At 42.6% G+C, this 16,794-nt stretch overlaps 1 protein-coding gene across 1 annotated transcript in view; it reads left to right on the top strand.

The window, feature by feature from the left end:
- GPAT4 (glycerol-3-phosphate acyltransferase 4) overlaps window positions 1–16,794 on the top strand; it is a 35,095-nt gene that overhangs the window by 13,461 nt on the left and 4,840 nt on the right. Inside the window, exons 2-10 of the mRNA XM_090258914.1 lie at window positions 1,072–2,070; window positions 10,375–10,444; window positions 10,607–10,907; window positions 11,864–11,938; window positions 12,687–12,776; window positions 12,954–13,047; window positions 13,653–13,768; window positions 14,843–14,898; window positions 15,355–15,440. Of these exons, the coding sequence (XP_090115040.1) occupies window positions 1,906–2,070; window positions 10,375–10,444; window positions 10,607–10,907; window positions 11,864–11,938; window positions 12,687–12,776; window positions 12,954–13,047; window positions 13,653–13,768; window positions 14,843–14,898; window positions 15,355–15,440 (1,053 nt within the window). The 5' untranslated portion in view covers window positions 1,072–1,905. The remainder of the gene's footprint in view (window positions 1–1,071; window positions 2,071–10,374; window positions 10,445–10,606; window positions 10,908–11,863; window positions 11,939–12,686; window positions 12,777–12,953; window positions 13,048–13,652; window positions 13,769–14,842; window positions 14,899–15,354; window positions 15,441–16,794) is intronic.

Here is a 16,794-nt window from a genome sequence, read left to right as displayed (position 1 = left end):
ATGGACACACATGTCATTATACATTTGTCCAAACCTATAGAATGTACGCCAAGAGTGAGTCATAATGTAAACTGTGGACTTTTGGCGATTATGGTATGTTGATATAAGTTCATAAATTGTAATAAATCTACCTCTCCAGTGGGGTACATCTCTGTACCTCCTTCTTAATTTTGTTGTGAACCCAAAACTGCTCTAAAAAGTAGTCTTAAAAAAATAAATAGTGGCCAGTGTGGGGAGATAAGCCGAAGTAGTTTAATCTCTGTAGAAAATGTAACAATATCTTTTAAAATTAAAACTATGTATTTCCTTTCCCCTGTAATTCCCTTTCTAGGAATTTATCCTGCTAATATATTTGCTTGTTCATTTTGTGTGCTAAATCATGGATGCACATGGTTATTCATTACATTATTTATAACAACACAAAAATGGAAACATTGGTGTCCAACCTCAGAAAACCAGTTAACTATATCATGGCACATGCTTACAGTTAAAAATTATGTACCTGTAAAAAGTGAGGGAGCTACATATGTGTTGATTCAACACTCTTCCATGATGTGTTAAACTAAAAACAAAACAAAAAGCAAGGCAAAGAACAACGTTCATAGTGTGCCATCAGTGTTGTGGCCAGACTGGAAGGTGGGGGATAGGAAAGATCGATGATGATTTACTTGTATAAGCATAGGATAGCAGGAAGAATGTGAAGCTGGTAATAATGAGTGTACCTAGACAAGAACTCTGGGTAGCTGGGGGACAAGTAAGAGGGAAATTTACTTTTCACAGTATATCCTCTTTATCTTTTCAGATGTGTCCTGTATCCATAGATTTCTGTTTCTATAGCCTGAGTGGCCACAGATCATATCATCGGAATTGAAAACTTACGAAACACCTGTGTGTTTTCCTCCCATATTTGTGTCTGCTACCTGTTGCTCTGCCCAGTCCCATTGACCTTGCTTTCTTGAGAAGCTGGCACTGACTCTGGGCTTACCCTAAAACAGTCCGCCACCCCCAAAGGATATTGTTGTTTGTCCTCTTGATTTCTGTGACTGATGGTGTTTCTGTTTCCACCTCCAGCTTTGGCAGCATGTAAGCAACTTCTGCCAAGAACTCCAGTCACTGCTGAGAAAGGGAACCTTAGGGAGAAGACTCTCCAGAGGAAACCAGTGCCAGGAGCGTCTGGAATTACACTCACCACAGGCAGTATGAGACGTTCCGTGCCAGCATCTGTGTCCTCCTGGCAAAGACTGTAGCTCTCCAGGTAGGAGGGTCCTGGAAGCAGCGTGCACCAGGAAGCCTCTAGAGGAAGATGGGGCCAGATATGAACGTTCTACAATGAACACAGTTTTCAGCTTATGAAGGAATTTCAAGTAAAACATTTATTTAATTTCCACATATGCAAGTTCAGTAGCCTTCTGTGTGAAGTGCCAGCAGTCACACCCCCTCCACAGGAGTTATCAGGATTTTTCTGGCACCAAGTTGAACTCTTCTTGGTACTTCTGGCAATGACAGATATTCAAGACAGATTTATCTGCTAAATGCTCATGGGCAGGAAAATAAAGTAAAACTTCTGGAAGCAGTATAAGGGTAGCCGAGCAGAGATCCCTTCCTCACTACTCGGTCACATAAAGGCAGCCTGGACTCGAATGCTCATAGTGAAGATTGATCCTGCCTCGTTCACCCCCAAAGTCCATCTGTTCTGGGAGATCGGGTGTTTTGGGGGCTGCCTGCTGTGGCTCTTTATGCCGTCAGTCTACTCTCAAGCCATTGAATGATGTGAACTTTGGAATGGAGTCTGCTTTTTGCTGGGAACTCGCTTCCTTTCCCAGGCTGGTACTGTCTGAGAGGCCCATCTGAAGGCTGTGCTTTGTTCTTGGGGAGGAGGCATTGGCCTGGCCTGGATCCTCCACCATGTTCCTGTTGCTGCCTTTTGATAGCCTGATTGTCAACCTCCTGGGCATCTCCCTGACTGTCCTCTTCACCCTCCTCCTCGTTTTCATCATAGTGCCCGCTATTTTTGGCGTCTCCTTCGGTATTCGAAAGCTCTACATGAAAACTTTGTTAAAAATTTTTGCGGTGAGTTGTGCTGTTTCCAAATGGTTGCTTCACAGAGGCGGGAAAGAGTTGTGTTTCTGTGATTGATTATTACCTCTATCGGATATGAGGAAAGTTGGGAGAATGGGAAGTGGCATTTTGAGTAAAAAGAATAAACGTGCATGTGTGATACCCTTTAGAAGTCTTTCTTTTGAGCCAAGGCACTTGTATGTTTGATTCATCTCAGCAAAGGAATCTAGTCCATGACTATATCTTCCATCTTTATTTCTAAGAGAGGGGCTTAAAACTGAAGGGAAAAAAGAACTGCCAGAACCCACTTTTTATGTAATAGATATTGAGACACAAGCAGCTGCTGAAATAGTCCTATGATACATGTGGGAGAGTTTTTTTTCTCTCCTTCAAACATTTATCTTAGATAGGTTCTTGCATTTCAGGCGAAATTAATTAACAGAAAAAGGGCATTTGATGAATTGTTTTATTTTCTTAGAGGAGATGGATAATAAATTTCTTAACATGTGTCAGGACCTAAGAAATTATACTGCTGAACTAAACTGGTCATAATGTAAAAGAAATGGGTGAGAAGTATATTTCCTGGAAGCTGATCTGTGCTCCAAGATTTAATATCTGTCCAAAGATTTGGTCATTTGTTAGCAATATCTGTTTTCAGTCATCCCCAGATCTTTAGGTACTTTTAAAACAACACAGTTTTATCTATTCATATAGTATCTAATGGTTCAGAGAATAATTTTATTCATTTTCCTTTGGTTCTTTATAATTCTGCAGTGGACAGGGTACCTACATTTTATCAATGAAGGTATAAAGACTCAGAAGGATGGTGAGCTATATGAAATGTTGCATTACAGTGGGAAATTTTTTTATGTATATTATTGAATATTGGGTGCTGTCTTCTGCTATTTAATGTTTCTATGAAAATTGATTATTTTACATTTTTAAAACTAAGGTGAACTTGACATAAAGTTAACCATTTTAAGGTGAACAATTTAGTGGCATTTACTGTATTTACAGTGTTATACAACCCTCAACTCTACCTAGGTCCACAACATTTTCATTACTCCAAAAGGAAACCCCACACTTATTAACCAGTTGCCACCCTTCTCCCCTCCCTCAACTCCCTGTAACCAGGAAGGAGTCTGTTCTGTCTCTAGATTTACCTGTTCTGGATATTCCACATAAATAGAATAATATAAAATGTGCTCTTTTGTGCCCAACTAGCTTCATTCAGTTAGCATAAAGTTTTTGAGTTTCATCCACATTGTAATATGTTTCAGTACTTTTTTTAATGGCTGAATAATATTTTATTGTGTGTACTATAATTTTCTTATTTATTAATAGAGTGTTTTCACTTTCTGGCTATTGTCAATAGTGCTGCTGTGTATATATTCACTTGTTTGAGTACCTGTTCTCAGTATGGTTTTTGAGCACTACTTATGGTCTCCTGGGTTATCTAGTTCCTTGCTACTCATGGAGAGGTCTGGAGACCAGCAGCATGAGTACACCTAAGAGCTGGTTAGAAATGGAGGTCCCAGGCCCACTCCAGACCTACTACTGAATTTTAATTTGCATTTCAATAAGATCCGGGTGATTTATATGCACATTAGAGCTTGAGAAGTGGTAATTTAATCAGTATTGGACTAGTTGCTTTACTGATGTGTAGTGTTTATTTTAATTAATCGGGAAACCTAATTTTCTTACATTTCAGTCCAAGAAAATCTTCAGTAGATCCCAGGGTTCCTGTGGACTATATATCTCACAGTGCAGAATCAGTAGAACAGCTGACAAACTTCCAGGACACAACAGTGAGCGATGTCCAGCTTTTATTCAAGTTTATAAGCAAGTGATTGATTCATAGACCTATGGAAATTTTCATTTTTTAAAACATAGGAATAGTAGTTATCAGCCTAGGGTTCTTCTATAGTAGCTAAAATTTTTTAACTTGGATCACTTTGGGTGGGACAGAGGCCTGGAATCCAAGTATGATTCCCTATTCCATTTTGAAAATATCCCCCAAGATTACTATTTTCAAGTTCACAGCCAGGTAAATCCTTCTTATTGGAACTATGTTTTTAAATGTACATTCTTGCAACTTTTAGGGTAGATTATAATGGAAGCTTCATTAAATATATATTGTGGGAACAATCCATAGGACAGGTAATCTTAAGCCATCAGAGACTGTGATTACATCTTGAAAATCACCGGGTTGGGGCACAGGTACTTTAGAAGTGATCATGGTAAAGTGCTCATTTTTGACCTCAAGATTTAGAATTTCAGGAACTAGATTTGTACATCTTGTTACCTAGAGGTATGTGTCAGGCATTCAGTGGGCTCTGTGCCTTCTGCCCTGTTGAGCATCTATGGATAGTTACTACTTGGTAACAAGCTAGGGTAAGGGGTAGGCTAGGAAGAACTGATATGTACCAGCAAGGACATAGGGTGGCTCTATTTCTTCTCACCCTCTAACAAAGGGTTATTGCTCTGAGTAGATCTTAATGGACAGTAAGAACTGAATACTATTTTTAACCATTACTGTACTAGTATTAGCTATAAGTTGGATTTGGCCAAGCTTGTGTTCGGTCTTGGAAAGCATACATCTGTATATCCGTGTAAACATCTAAAATACACCTGTTCTGGTCGGTGTATTTTAGTAGAGGACCGATCTTTATTTTGCCTTTTTTTAAGCCTCTTCTTCACCTCCTGAATTGGGTTGACAGGTACAATTTTGCAGCTGGAAGAAAGCTCAGAGAGCATCTTAATTCTGTGTGTCTCTCTCTCACAGCTGCACATTTGAATCGCCTGAGAAAGCATTTCAAAAATACTTATTTGGGAGCACTAGAGTGTCCCCAAAGATTCTGATTTAATTGGTCTGGTTGGGCATTATTTTTTTAAACTCCCCAAGTGATTCCTATGTCTGCTATCAAAAGATGGAGTTTGATTGATTTCCTCTTGAATGGGGATCTGCCTTATGACTTGTTGCTCACAAATAGAATGTGGTGTATGTGATGCTGTGTGACATGTGAGATTAGGTTTAAAAAAGGCAGTGTAACTGCTGTCTGACTCCCGGGATGCTTGCCCTTGGAACCCAGACTCCATCTTGTGAGGAAGCCCAAGCCACGGGTAGGTGTTCCAGCTCATAGCCCCAATGAGATTCTGACAACCAGCATCAACGCCACACGCAGGAATGAGCGAGCCTTCAGCGGGGTCCGGCCCCCAGCCTTTGAGCCACCCAGCTGATGCCAAACTCTGCAATTTGCAGATTCCTGAGCAAAACGAATGATGATAGTGCTTTAAGCTACTGAGTTAATGGGGTGGTTTGTTATGTAGCAATAGATAACCAGACAATATAATGTTAAAGAATTTTAAACATTCATTCATGTTGTCCAGCTTACAACACCTTAAATTTTTTTTGCATTACCTTTCAGCCTTTAACAATACACATTCATATTTTATGGTTGTGCTAATAGCATGTTCATAAAATTTTGTATTTTTATCAGCCAGTTTTGCATTGTACTAGATAATCTTCAGAAAGATTATTAAAATTGGATATCTAATAGTCTGTATACCTGTGTTTTTGGTGGACCTCAGTAAGCCCTGACATAACAACTAGTTTCCCATGATTAGTTCCTCTTTCTATGTAAAGGAACCTTGATATAATACCTGCCAAGGAAGGAGTATAAAGGGAATATGGGTGGGTCAGTGTCTTTTTCTGTTCCCTTTCCTGGAAGACTTAACTCAGTTGCTGGTCCTGTTAATTCTGAGTCACAGAAAATATGTGCAGAGGGCAGCATGCTATTGAAAGTTTTAGTTTTCTTAATGTTTGTGCTTCAGATTTACCTCAAGACAGTGGTCATGGTATTATTTGGGGTAGAATTGCTAGGAGTGGGCTTGAAACTGGGTGGAGAATGGTTTGGGAAGGCAGAGAGAAGAAAGTCTGGTTATAAAGGACCAAGATGAAAGTAAGTGGCCTGAGTGTTCTCGCCTGATATGAAAAGGGTTGATCAGGTCAGGTTTGAGAACATGGGAGAGTTGTCATTTGGTGCTAACCTCCAAAGCAGAATTGATTGGTGGAGAGTCATAGGAGCCTTGAGGAAACTGAGTAGACTGTACAGGTAGGGGAAATGTGGTGGGATGGGAATGAGATTTGAGTCAAGTGGCCCTCAGCTTTAAATCAAGGGCTTTTCCTGCCAGCTCCAAAACTCGACTGAAGTCATCAGACTTTCTAGTCTGCTTCCTCATCTAGAGAATTGGAATAGTAGTACCTACTATCTCATGATTATAAGTGAAAGAGTTCATTTGAATCAGATATGTCCTTTCTGCCCCCATGAGAAGGGTGATTTTAACATAACCTGGAGTAGCTTACAGGACGAAATGAAGAAGATGAGAATGTGATTGTAACAGAGAAGGTGATTGGAAGTAGTTTTAGGTTTTATCATTTTAGATTTTTATCTTTTCATATGAACCTTCAATTGGTTAACACATTGTTGACAGGCCACGTAAAATTACGTTTTTCGTAAAATCTGCATACAATGCCTTTATCTCTCATAATAATGAAGAATACATTCTAAGGTAAGAAAATCAAAGTTTCATTAAAAGATTCGAAGTAGTTTTTCATTTATAGTGATTTTACGTAAAAACAAAATTTGTGCGCATATTTCCAAAAATCACCTACTCCCACCATAATGTGTCAGCACTAAATGCCCAAATAACATAATTAAACGCAGCCCTTATTGACTGCCTACTAAGTGCAAGGTTGGAATGCAAATATGGGTAGGTTCTGGCTCCTACCCCTCAAGGTATTTATAGTCTAGTCAAAATGACAAATATATGCTTACATAACTGATTCATAATATGCCAGTTAAAATATACAAAGATTAATTCTGAATGCAGGAATTGGGTAGATAACTTTTCATGTAAGAGTTGGCATTTGAACTGCATCTTAAAGAGCAAAAATCATTCTAGAAGTGCAGATGAGAAAATACAGTCTTGTTTAGAGATAGTACGTAGTTCTGTAGAGCAAAAACATTGGGTGCACGGAGGAAATGAGGTAGACTATAAAGCCGAATATTTCCTTAGGCATTGAGAAGCCATTGAAGGCTTTTGAGCAAGGCAGTGACATGGTGAGATCGGTAGCATATGTTCAGATGGATTGGAGGAAGGAAAGAACAATTAATAAAGCTGCTGCATTAATAGTATGGGCAGGAGAAGTGCGGAACGAAGGTAGTGGCATGACAGCAGAGACTGCAGTAAAAGACAGCCACTTCAGGGCAAGATTAATAGGAGTTGTTGACAGATGGGAAGCCTGAAAGCTTGGATGACAGAGTGAGAGTGATCCCAGAGCCACAGTAGGAGGCCCAGAGGGTGGAGTGCACACTGCAGGCTGGAAGAAGGCATGTTGCCTTTAAACCCCAGCCTGCTGGATGGTGAGGGCTGGTTGGACTTGGTGTGGAGGTGAGCAGCGGGTGACTGGAAATGTGAGGTTGGCACAGTCAAGATTTGTAGATTTGGCAGTAGCTACTTAGAGATTATAACTGAAGCGGGGAGAGAAAAAAGTTGTTAAAAGACGTAGCCTTCGCTTGGCACATAGACGGTCATGGATGTTGGGAGCCAAGTTTTTTAATGGGTCTGATTCTTTGGGTATATCTAGTTAGTTCATGGGAAAATGCAATGGAAGCTGGCTGAAAGGGCAGTTTCTGCTGAGATTAGCGTTGCTAAGACTGTTGGACCTTAATCGTGTGATTAGTTCCTAAACTGTAGTGTCCAACAGAATGAATAGCTAAAAGCACCATCAAACCATCTGCATTCCTAAGGGCTGGGCCTGCATTTCACCTGCCAAGGTGTGTGTTGGGTTAATGTTACCCAAGAGCGCAGCATTGCTAATGCCCTTAAGTGGTCTCTTCTCTGTCTGGCAGACGCTGAAAAGGGAATAATTTAGTGATCTGATACGGACAGTGTAGTAAATGGCATCTCACGGGGTGAGTGAGAGGAGGTTTATAGAGAAATGAACTCTGAACCTGGGATTCTCAGTTTTATTCTGGATATCTGAGCGCTGTACTTCTTAAAGTGACAGCGCAGAGAAGCCAGTTGTGTAGTTATGTGGCGTTGCTGATGTGCAGCAACCCTTTCGGTCAGTCCTCTGCACGGGGACGAAGCAGCCTGGCCATGCCTGAGCAGGCTGTCGCGGCTAACAACCAGCTTCCTCCAACCCTGCCCTCTTTTCTTCTGTGAGTGGACAGTTCTTTCTCAAACACAGAAGCATTTTGTAATGTACCTGAAATTCAGCAAGGTAAAGCAGGAAGGCAAGGGGATGTTTGCGACAGCTTTGTTACATGTAGAGCTAGGAGACATAGAGTCTCATCTAAGCAGTACCGGTCCAATGACAACAGAAATCCACAGCCGTCTTAAACTTTGCGTAGCAAAGCAGCCCTCACAGTCTTAGAGTCTTGCATCCAGGAGGCCTGATGGCATATAGTACCTACCTGTTATGTCCTAATCTAAGGATCAGAATTGTCAGTACAGAACCAATTCTGATTGTGTGCTGTTTTCTGGTTCTGACTACACTTGTAATGCTAACACTGAGTCTTGGTCAAATCGGAAAGCCCCGAACTCTCGTTGAGCTCCCTGTCTGTATGCCAGGCTTGTTGTGAACTCACTAGCCCCTTACTCGCCTCTTCCCTGGATAGAGCTCCCAGATGAAATTCACCTTCCCCCATTTTAGGAGTTATATTTACATTTTCTTCTAGAGAAGATCATCCGTGCTTAGAGCCAAAAGACGTGAATGGCTAAGTATCTGAAATACAGAAAATGGGTATTTGTGAGTTTTCTTGCCTTAGACCTTTCTTTGCCTTCTGTTTTTTCTAGGCAGTGGAGTTTGAAGGAATTTCTAGATGAGGTCAGATTACTAATTAAACTTGTGTCCTGCCTTTGGTTCTGCTAGACCATGCAGAGCAGTCTTGCTAATACTTCAGGCTCTACCAGAAAAAAACACACCAAATGCTTTGGGCCATGTGGACTTTGCTGTGTCATGGAGTGATAGGGTTTTCCCACCTTGTTTAATGGAACAAGTTTGAAAAGACACCTTTTAAGATAACTGTTCTATTTCTTTGATCACTGTGGGCACAACTTTCTTTGGTGGTAACATATTCCAGTAGGTAATAAATAAAGTCATGTATTTACCTCTCAGTATTTAATAGTGGGAGACCCTGGCCTCTGACTCTCTCTTTAATAAAAAGGATTTTAATGAAGGAAGGGGAGGCTCTAGGAAGAGCCTCTCTTTTTCTTTAAATTTTTTTAAAATTATTTTTAGAGAGAGGGAGAGAAACTTCAGTTGGTTGCTTCTTACATGTGCCCCAACTGGGGTCCGAACACACAACCCAGACATGTGCCCTGACTGGTAATCAAACCAGCGACCTTTCAGTTCATAGGCCGGCACTCAATCCACTGAGCCACATCAGCCAGTGCTACAGTTAGGGTTTTATGCACTTGCCCAAGTTCTGTCACATACATAGCGTCATTTGACTTTGAGTGATCTTGTGATGTAGAAGGTTGACATATCATTATTTTACTTTGTAGATAGAAAAGACTAACATTCAGAGTGTTGGAATGAGTTACTTAAGGGACGTAAGTGTCAAACTTGAGATTTGAACCTAGATTTATTTTTATTTTTTGGAAAATCTCATCAGCCACAGCAAAGCCACTTGCAGCGCGCCCATGTCGAACCTAGATTTTTTTTTTAAATCTCCAAATAGTGTTCTTTTCTTCCTAACATTTTTTTTTTTAACACCAAGCCACTTAGGACTTTCTATATCAACTAGGGTTCTCCCGTTGAAAGGTTTTACTTAGAGGTAAATGGACAGTCTAGACATCTATATTATTTAAATCTTTTACTTGAAAACAATAGTCACTTTCTTGGACTAATTTGGGAGGTGGGCAGCATTGGGTGGCAGATAGTAGCGTAAAGGATGCTTGGTTTTGCTGTTTGCGAATAGCTGCTATTTGGTAGCAAAGAAAGAACATCCATGTGATGTCAGCTAGGGAGTTCCTTAAGGAACCGGAGACCAAGAGTGTTAGGCAGTGAGAAGCTAGAAGCTTACCCACGCTCCTCAGTTTCCAGCTGTTTACTACAGGTGACTTAACTCTTGGTCTAGGTTATCAAGGAGGGGGGCTGCTCTAGGAGGAGAGAGCTTTGAGTTGACTTTCAGAATGGGTGCTTTCTTGGCTACAATCTGATCTCAGATGAGAGAGGCCTTGAGGCTTTCACAGAATGGAAACGGAGGTGGTCCTTCTTAACTGTTACCGTTTTCCCCCCTGCAGTGGGCGACCTTGAGAATGGAGAGAGGAGCCAAAGAAAAGAACCACCAACTCTACAAGCCCTATACCAACGGTAAGACTGGGTCTTGATCCTCATCATAAAAGGTTCATTTGAAATATGTTTCTGAATGCTTTTAATTCCGCACAGACTCTTCACGATATAAAAGGTAGGCTATGTACTCTGAGTATGTTTAACTTGTTTTCTTCCACGTTGACAGCGTGTTCTCTTTTGCAGGAATTATTGCAAAAGATCCCACTTCACTAGAAGAAGAGATCAAAGAAATTCGCCGAAGTGGTAGCAGTAAGGCTCTGGATAATACTCCAGAGTTTGAGCTCTCTGACATTTTCTACTTTTGCCGGAAAGGAATGGAAACCATTATGGATGATGAGGTGACAAAGAGATTCTCAGCAGAGGAGTTGGAGTCCTGGAACCTGCTGAGCAGAACCAATTACAACTTCCAGTACATCAGCCTCCGGCTCACTGTCTTGTGGGGCTTAGGAGTGCTGATTCGGTATTGCTTCCTCCTGCCTCTCAGGTGAGGGCAGGGCCCAAGGGGGCTAAGGGGCTGGAGCCCCTTGCATGGTCTGCCTATCTTGGGAGGGATAGTATGACCCTTTCATCGGCCAGCCCTTTGACCCTTGCAAGTGTACACTAACACTGGGATTGTCCTTTAAAGGCCCTAGATTCTCCATATATCACACAGAAGTACTTAGGTTGTGAAGACGAATTGCTTGTCTAGATGGACTAAACACGGGGACAGAAGACACGTTGCACTTTCTGGCCACTCCTCCCTGGGCAGGGCTAATTCTCTCCCACTCTGTTACAGAGGCAGCATTGATCTCTTGGCCCTGCTGTGGTCCTGCTGTGCCTTTGCTCTCTCAGTGGGCCTTGCCAGATGCTGGTGCCTTCAGGCTCTACTTCCTGTTGCTTCACAGAGAAGCTGGGCTTCTGCCCAGGTTTCAAGCAGGGTAACAGCAGGACTGCAGGTGCCTGAGGGCAGAATAACCAGCCAGCATTAGGATTTTCCATCCTGGCTGCCTGATGCCTGAGGAGATGGTGTCAGCTGAGAGCCAGATCCATAGTGGTGGTTGGTTTGGAATCAAAATGATCTCCAGCTCTCATGGGGCTGCTTGCATTTCTAGCTGGAACTCTAGTCTAGGTCCTAAGTCAGTGGTTCTCAACCTTCCTAATGCCGCGACTCTTTAATATAGTTCCTCATGTTGTGGTGACGCCCAACCATATCTAAAGCATAGTGATAAATCACAAAAACAAAATGTAATTATATGTGTGTTTTCCAATGGTCTTAGGCGACCCCTGTGAAAGGGTCATTCGACCCCCAAAGGGGTCGCGACCCATGGGTTGAGAACCACTGTCCTAAGTGATCAGGTCTTGGGGGTGTTTTCATGATGCCCACTTTCATTTTCATACAGTCAGTTCTATAGATAGTGCAAGGATTTGTTTGCTGTGTTCTAATTTGTCTTCTTATTACAGGATAGCTCTCGCTTTCACAGGGATTAGCCTTCTGGTGGTGGGCACGACCATGGTGGGATACTTGCCAAACGGGAGGTGAGTTGAGCAGGAGTGTCCGTGTCTGAAGGGCTCCACAGTGGGGGCTCTGATCCTTGAAGGCCAGGTGCTTCTCTGGGTGCAGCCAAACCACAGATGAAACAACCCCATGGTAACAGTGGCATCAGCATTCAAGTCTTTTATTTTTTTACCCATCTTGATCTATGACTGTCCTTTTTGCCCTCCAGCCCTCACACGCTTCCCATTTTAAAGACAAAAGGGGGAAACCACAAACTGGAGTTCAAGGCGAGCAGATTTGACAACATGTTGTTTAGTTTCGAGCATTCTGCTGTGTTGATAAGTTGGTAAGAGGATGAGAAATGTAGGTAGGGATTCTTTGTTTTGTTCTTTGAAGGAGAAATTTGCTCCTTCTGGGAAATTCCGGAGCAGGCCAACATCTCTTCTGCCCAAGGTAGTTAGGAGGTTGGACTCTGGCCTTTGCCTTCCCTCTAGGTGTAGACTAGAAGGGAGAGGAATCTAGCAGACTCACCTGTGCAGGAAATTCTAGAGCTATGAATTCTAAACCCACCTACTTATGTGAGTTTCAGCAATTCTCATTATTGCTTTGTTTCCTCATGTAGGCATAAAGATATTAATAATTGCAGGGTTTTACCATATACACTAATATTTATAAAAATATTTTGCAGTCGTAAAGGACTGTAGGCTTTGATAAATTGTTGGAGTCAGCAATTTTTCCTGTCTTCCTACATGTAAAATAAAACCAAAAATGTTTGTCTTGCTGTTGCAGGTGTAAGGAGTTCATGAGTAAACATGTTCACTTAATGTGCTACCGGATCTGTGTGCGAGCCCTGACAGCCATCATTACCTACCATGACAGGTGAGGCGACTTGGGACGATACAGAGGGAGGTGGCGCTGGCAAAACATAACCCAGCTGCAAACGGCCAACCGGGCTCTTCGGAGCTTTCAGCTAGAGGTGATGAAGCTGAGGTGAGGGATGAGTTCAAAAGAATCATTTCACACAAATTTTTGTTGCTTTGCATACATTCTGAACAGGAAAAACAGGCCTAGGAACGGTGGCATCTGTGTGGCCAATCATACCTCTCCTATTGATGTCATCATTTTGGCCAGTGATGGCTATTATGCCATGGTAAGACTTCTTTTTGTTGCTTTCTTGGGGCGAGACTTCTTACTTCAGAGACTGGTCAGGGCTGGGAGGCTTTGGGACCCTTCCCTGAGCTCTTTGTTAAAGGTATAAACAGGTAAACATGTTTTAATGTATGGTCCCCAGCCTAGATTTTTGCCTCTGTTTCTGTTGCTTTTGAGAACTCCGTGGGACTTTTAACAGCACATTCTGAGCAGAGTAATTGAGAGTGGTTGAAGGTTAGATTTTGGATATTTAGGCGACACGGAAAGGGGTGAAGGTAAGGAAGGAGGATTTGAAAGGACTGCGTTCAAGGGCCTATGAGAATCTGCCCAGGGCAGGAGTGCGGGCATTCTTACACAAGGTATTGTTCAGCTTCATTATTTTGTTTTAGGATTTTCAACTATGTTTTACATTGTACACCTCTGGTATCACTGATTAAACAGATAAAATTTAAGATTCAAGTTTTCTTAATAGCAAGAAACCTGTGGTTAGCAGTAGAGTGTGAGAGGTTGGGGTGTTTATCTTGTGGGATCTGGGCTTTTCTCCACAGAGTGGGGGGTTTGTGTGAGGTTGGCATCACCACCAGTTATTCCTTTGTCTGAGATTAGGTGGGTCAAGCGCACGGGGGACTCATGGGTGTGATTCAGAGAGCCATGGTGAAGGCCTGTCCTCACGTCTGGTTTGAGCGGTCTGAAGTGAAAGATCGCCACCTGGTGGCTAAAAGGTAAATCAACAAAATGCTGTTTATATGACCAATAACAGAGAAGGTATGCATTTTAGAGGTAGTTATCCCTCCCACAGTGGAATTATAGTGTCTTCTACACTGAGCCTGTACTGCTTTCATAATAAAAACGTTTTTTGTAAAACATGGAATATGAAAAGTATGGAAGCACTAATATTATTTACCAAGTTAGTAGTGTTCTTAAACCTTTATTTCTTTTTTTTCTTTTAAAGTCTGCATTTTTTAAATATGTTTGTTTGTTTGTTTATTTATCTGTTTGTTTAGAGAGAAGGGAAAGGAGAACGAGAGGGAGAGAAACATCACTGTGTGGTTGCCTCTCATGTGCCCCCAACTGGGGACCTGGTGTGCAACCTGGTCATGTACCCTGACTGGGAATCAAACCAGCAACACTTGGATTGCAGGCCAAAACTCAATCCTCTTATTTCTTGTACCCATTATAACAAACAAGATATGCACTTTGCCATTTGAAGTCTCAAAATCAATTCATATGACAAAAACAAACTTTAGGCACGGTAACAAAGTGTTCTATTTTCAAGCTTGAAAAAAGGATAAATCATGCAAGTAATGGCACAAGCTTTGCAGTATAATTGAGAGGAATCCAGATCCAACCGAGACCGTCTTCCACGGGGACAAATGAACCTGCCATTAAAGTCCCTTTGCTGCACCTCTCAGGGACAGAGTGTGAAGCTGGGTGGGCTGTAGATCCAGCCCAGCAAGGCAGTTAGGAAGTTCGGTAGCAGGTGCTTATTCAGGGTGCTCTGTGGCAGGCGTGTCCTGTGGACAGTTCCAGATCTGAGCAGTGTTCTCTGTACACAGACATTGATACTTGATTGAATAACTGCACAAACAAAATAGTAGTCATCTGCTTTTCCCTGTCCTTTTAAGTTGTGTCATTGTGAGACTTAGATTCTGGGTTTATAAAAGATAGGGTCATATTTGTTCACTTGTTTTTATACAACATCTAGTGTCGCATCTCTGTAGGTTATTTATAAATGCATTTTGGTGCTAAGGGACATTAGGCTGTCTGACCCTTTGTTTTCTTTTTCTCTTCTAAAGACTGACTGAGCACGTGCAGGATAAAAGCAAACTACCTATCCTCATCTTCCCAGAGGGTAAGAAGGTGCCAGCCCCCACAGAGCTGCTGTGGGGGAGACCATGCAAGATGGGGACTCTGGTGTGGCCTGGGAACCAAGCTCCTCAACCTTTGTTGGGGCTGTGCATTTTCACTAGATAATGTTAGGTTCTTTCAGATTGGTCGTGGGACTAAAACTCATAGAAGTTTAGAAATCGTACTAAGTGCCACCGTGTGAACTTGACCAACGAAGAAATCTCTTCTCTAGTGTTGACAGGGTCTTTCAGCTTCTTGTAGCATTCTTACCGAAACCTGCCAAGTCTGCTGAGTGTCTCTGACCATTCGTCTCAGCTGGCATGGGTTAATCAGGAAGATGAAAGATTTATCCTGTTTGAAGAATCATAAGAATTGTTATTATTGTATTTAGTCCTTAAACTCCTAATCTGTGGGGTAAAGGACCAAAAGAAATAGCATTTTATTCTCTCCTGCATTTTAGGAACCTGCATCAATAATACATCAGTGATGATGTTCAAAAAGGGAAGTTTTGAAATTGGAGCCACAGTTTACCCCGTTGCTATCAAGGTACCAGACCACCGAGGGTACATTGGTCATTGAGGCCGCTGCCGCACCCCGGATGCAGCGAGAGAAGATGGGGAAGCAGCTGGTGTCACCATCAGCGGGTTGATCCTCCAGCAGAGCAGCAGGGCTGGGCTGGTGTGGGTCGACTGCTGAGGAGAACGTTACGTTGTTCATGACCTGTGAGGAAGGACTGGGAGTTCTGGACCATGGGATGGCCAGATTTCAACCCACACCTCCCCACCGCCACCAGATTCAGGAAGTGGAGTCCACTTTTGAGCTTTGTATACCGCACTCCCTTACCCCCCCCCACCCCTAATTATTTCCTCTGTCTTCGTAAACCTCACTGGCATGTGAGGTGAGCCACCTGGAGAGGTGACTTATGCAGGAAGGGGCTGTGCGGCTGCCCGGTGGATGGGTGCAGATGTGTCCTTAGTCCTGAAGGAAGAAACAGCTCCACTGATTAGGGCCGTGGTCTCGTCTGTGCACCAGGGAGGGGCCCCTGTAAAAGTGAAATGGACCTCATGAGCTTGTCTGGTCTATCCCGCCACCTTTTAGGAAATTGTAACCGTTCAACTTACCTAGAGAAATGGATTCAGTTAGCCATTCAGTTTCCCTTTTTTATCCTTCCTCCATCTCCCCCTTCACATTCATCTGTTTTTATAAATACTTAGTATTATTCTAAAAGCTTGCTGTTACACTATTACGTCTAAAAGGCGCGGTTATTGTCAGTATGTTTAAAGTATTTAGGTAGAAATCAGGGTTAAACAGGGAGTACGTAAATTAAAGCTGTGCTTAGAATTTAGTCTCCATACCTCTGCAAGGGTCTGCTTGTTGTATGCAGAGCCTTCTGTGGAAATAGTTATTTTCATCTCGCCAGCACAGCTGGTGAGGGGTGAGGGGGTGCTCCTCCTTGTTGAGCAAAGGCTTAGCGGCCCCTCCGCTTTTACCAGGTGGGCAAAGCACCAGGGCAGGGATGGCTGGTGAATAGTGGCTGCAGGTAACTGAGCTGTGGGTCAGGGCTGCGTGAGAGATTTGTGGGGATACTGTGGTGCTCTGTCTGGAAACAACAAAAAAGAGAACAGTCTCTGAGCAGTGTCTGCTGTGGGTGTAGGAATGAGGAGTGGCATTTGTGCCACATGCACGCCATCCTGCATTTTAATGTCCTGAGAGTCCAGTGTTTTCCTGTATGAGTTTATTAAAAGCAAACTACTGGACAGAGGCCCTCATTGCTCACTCCAGAGCACGGTTCTTGAATCTTAGCCATGTTAGCATCACCTGGACGGATTGTGACCGGGCAGGTGTTTGGCTTGTTGGGTGCTGTTGCTGCTGCTGCTGCTGCTGGTCACTGTGCAAACCC

The sequence above is a fragment of the Furipterus horrens genome, unplaced genomic scaffold (assembly GCF_987537825.1).
Source record: "Furipterus horrens unplaced genomic scaffold, mFurHor1.1.pri manual_scaffold_12, whole genome shotgun sequence".
NCBI classification, from domain to species: domain Eukaryota; kingdom Metazoa; phylum Chordata; class Mammalia; order Chiroptera; family Furipteridae; genus Furipterus; species Furipterus horrens.
The sequence above is the reverse complement of the archived record's forward strand: the minus strand, read 5'-3'. Positions and strand labels throughout refer to the sequence as shown.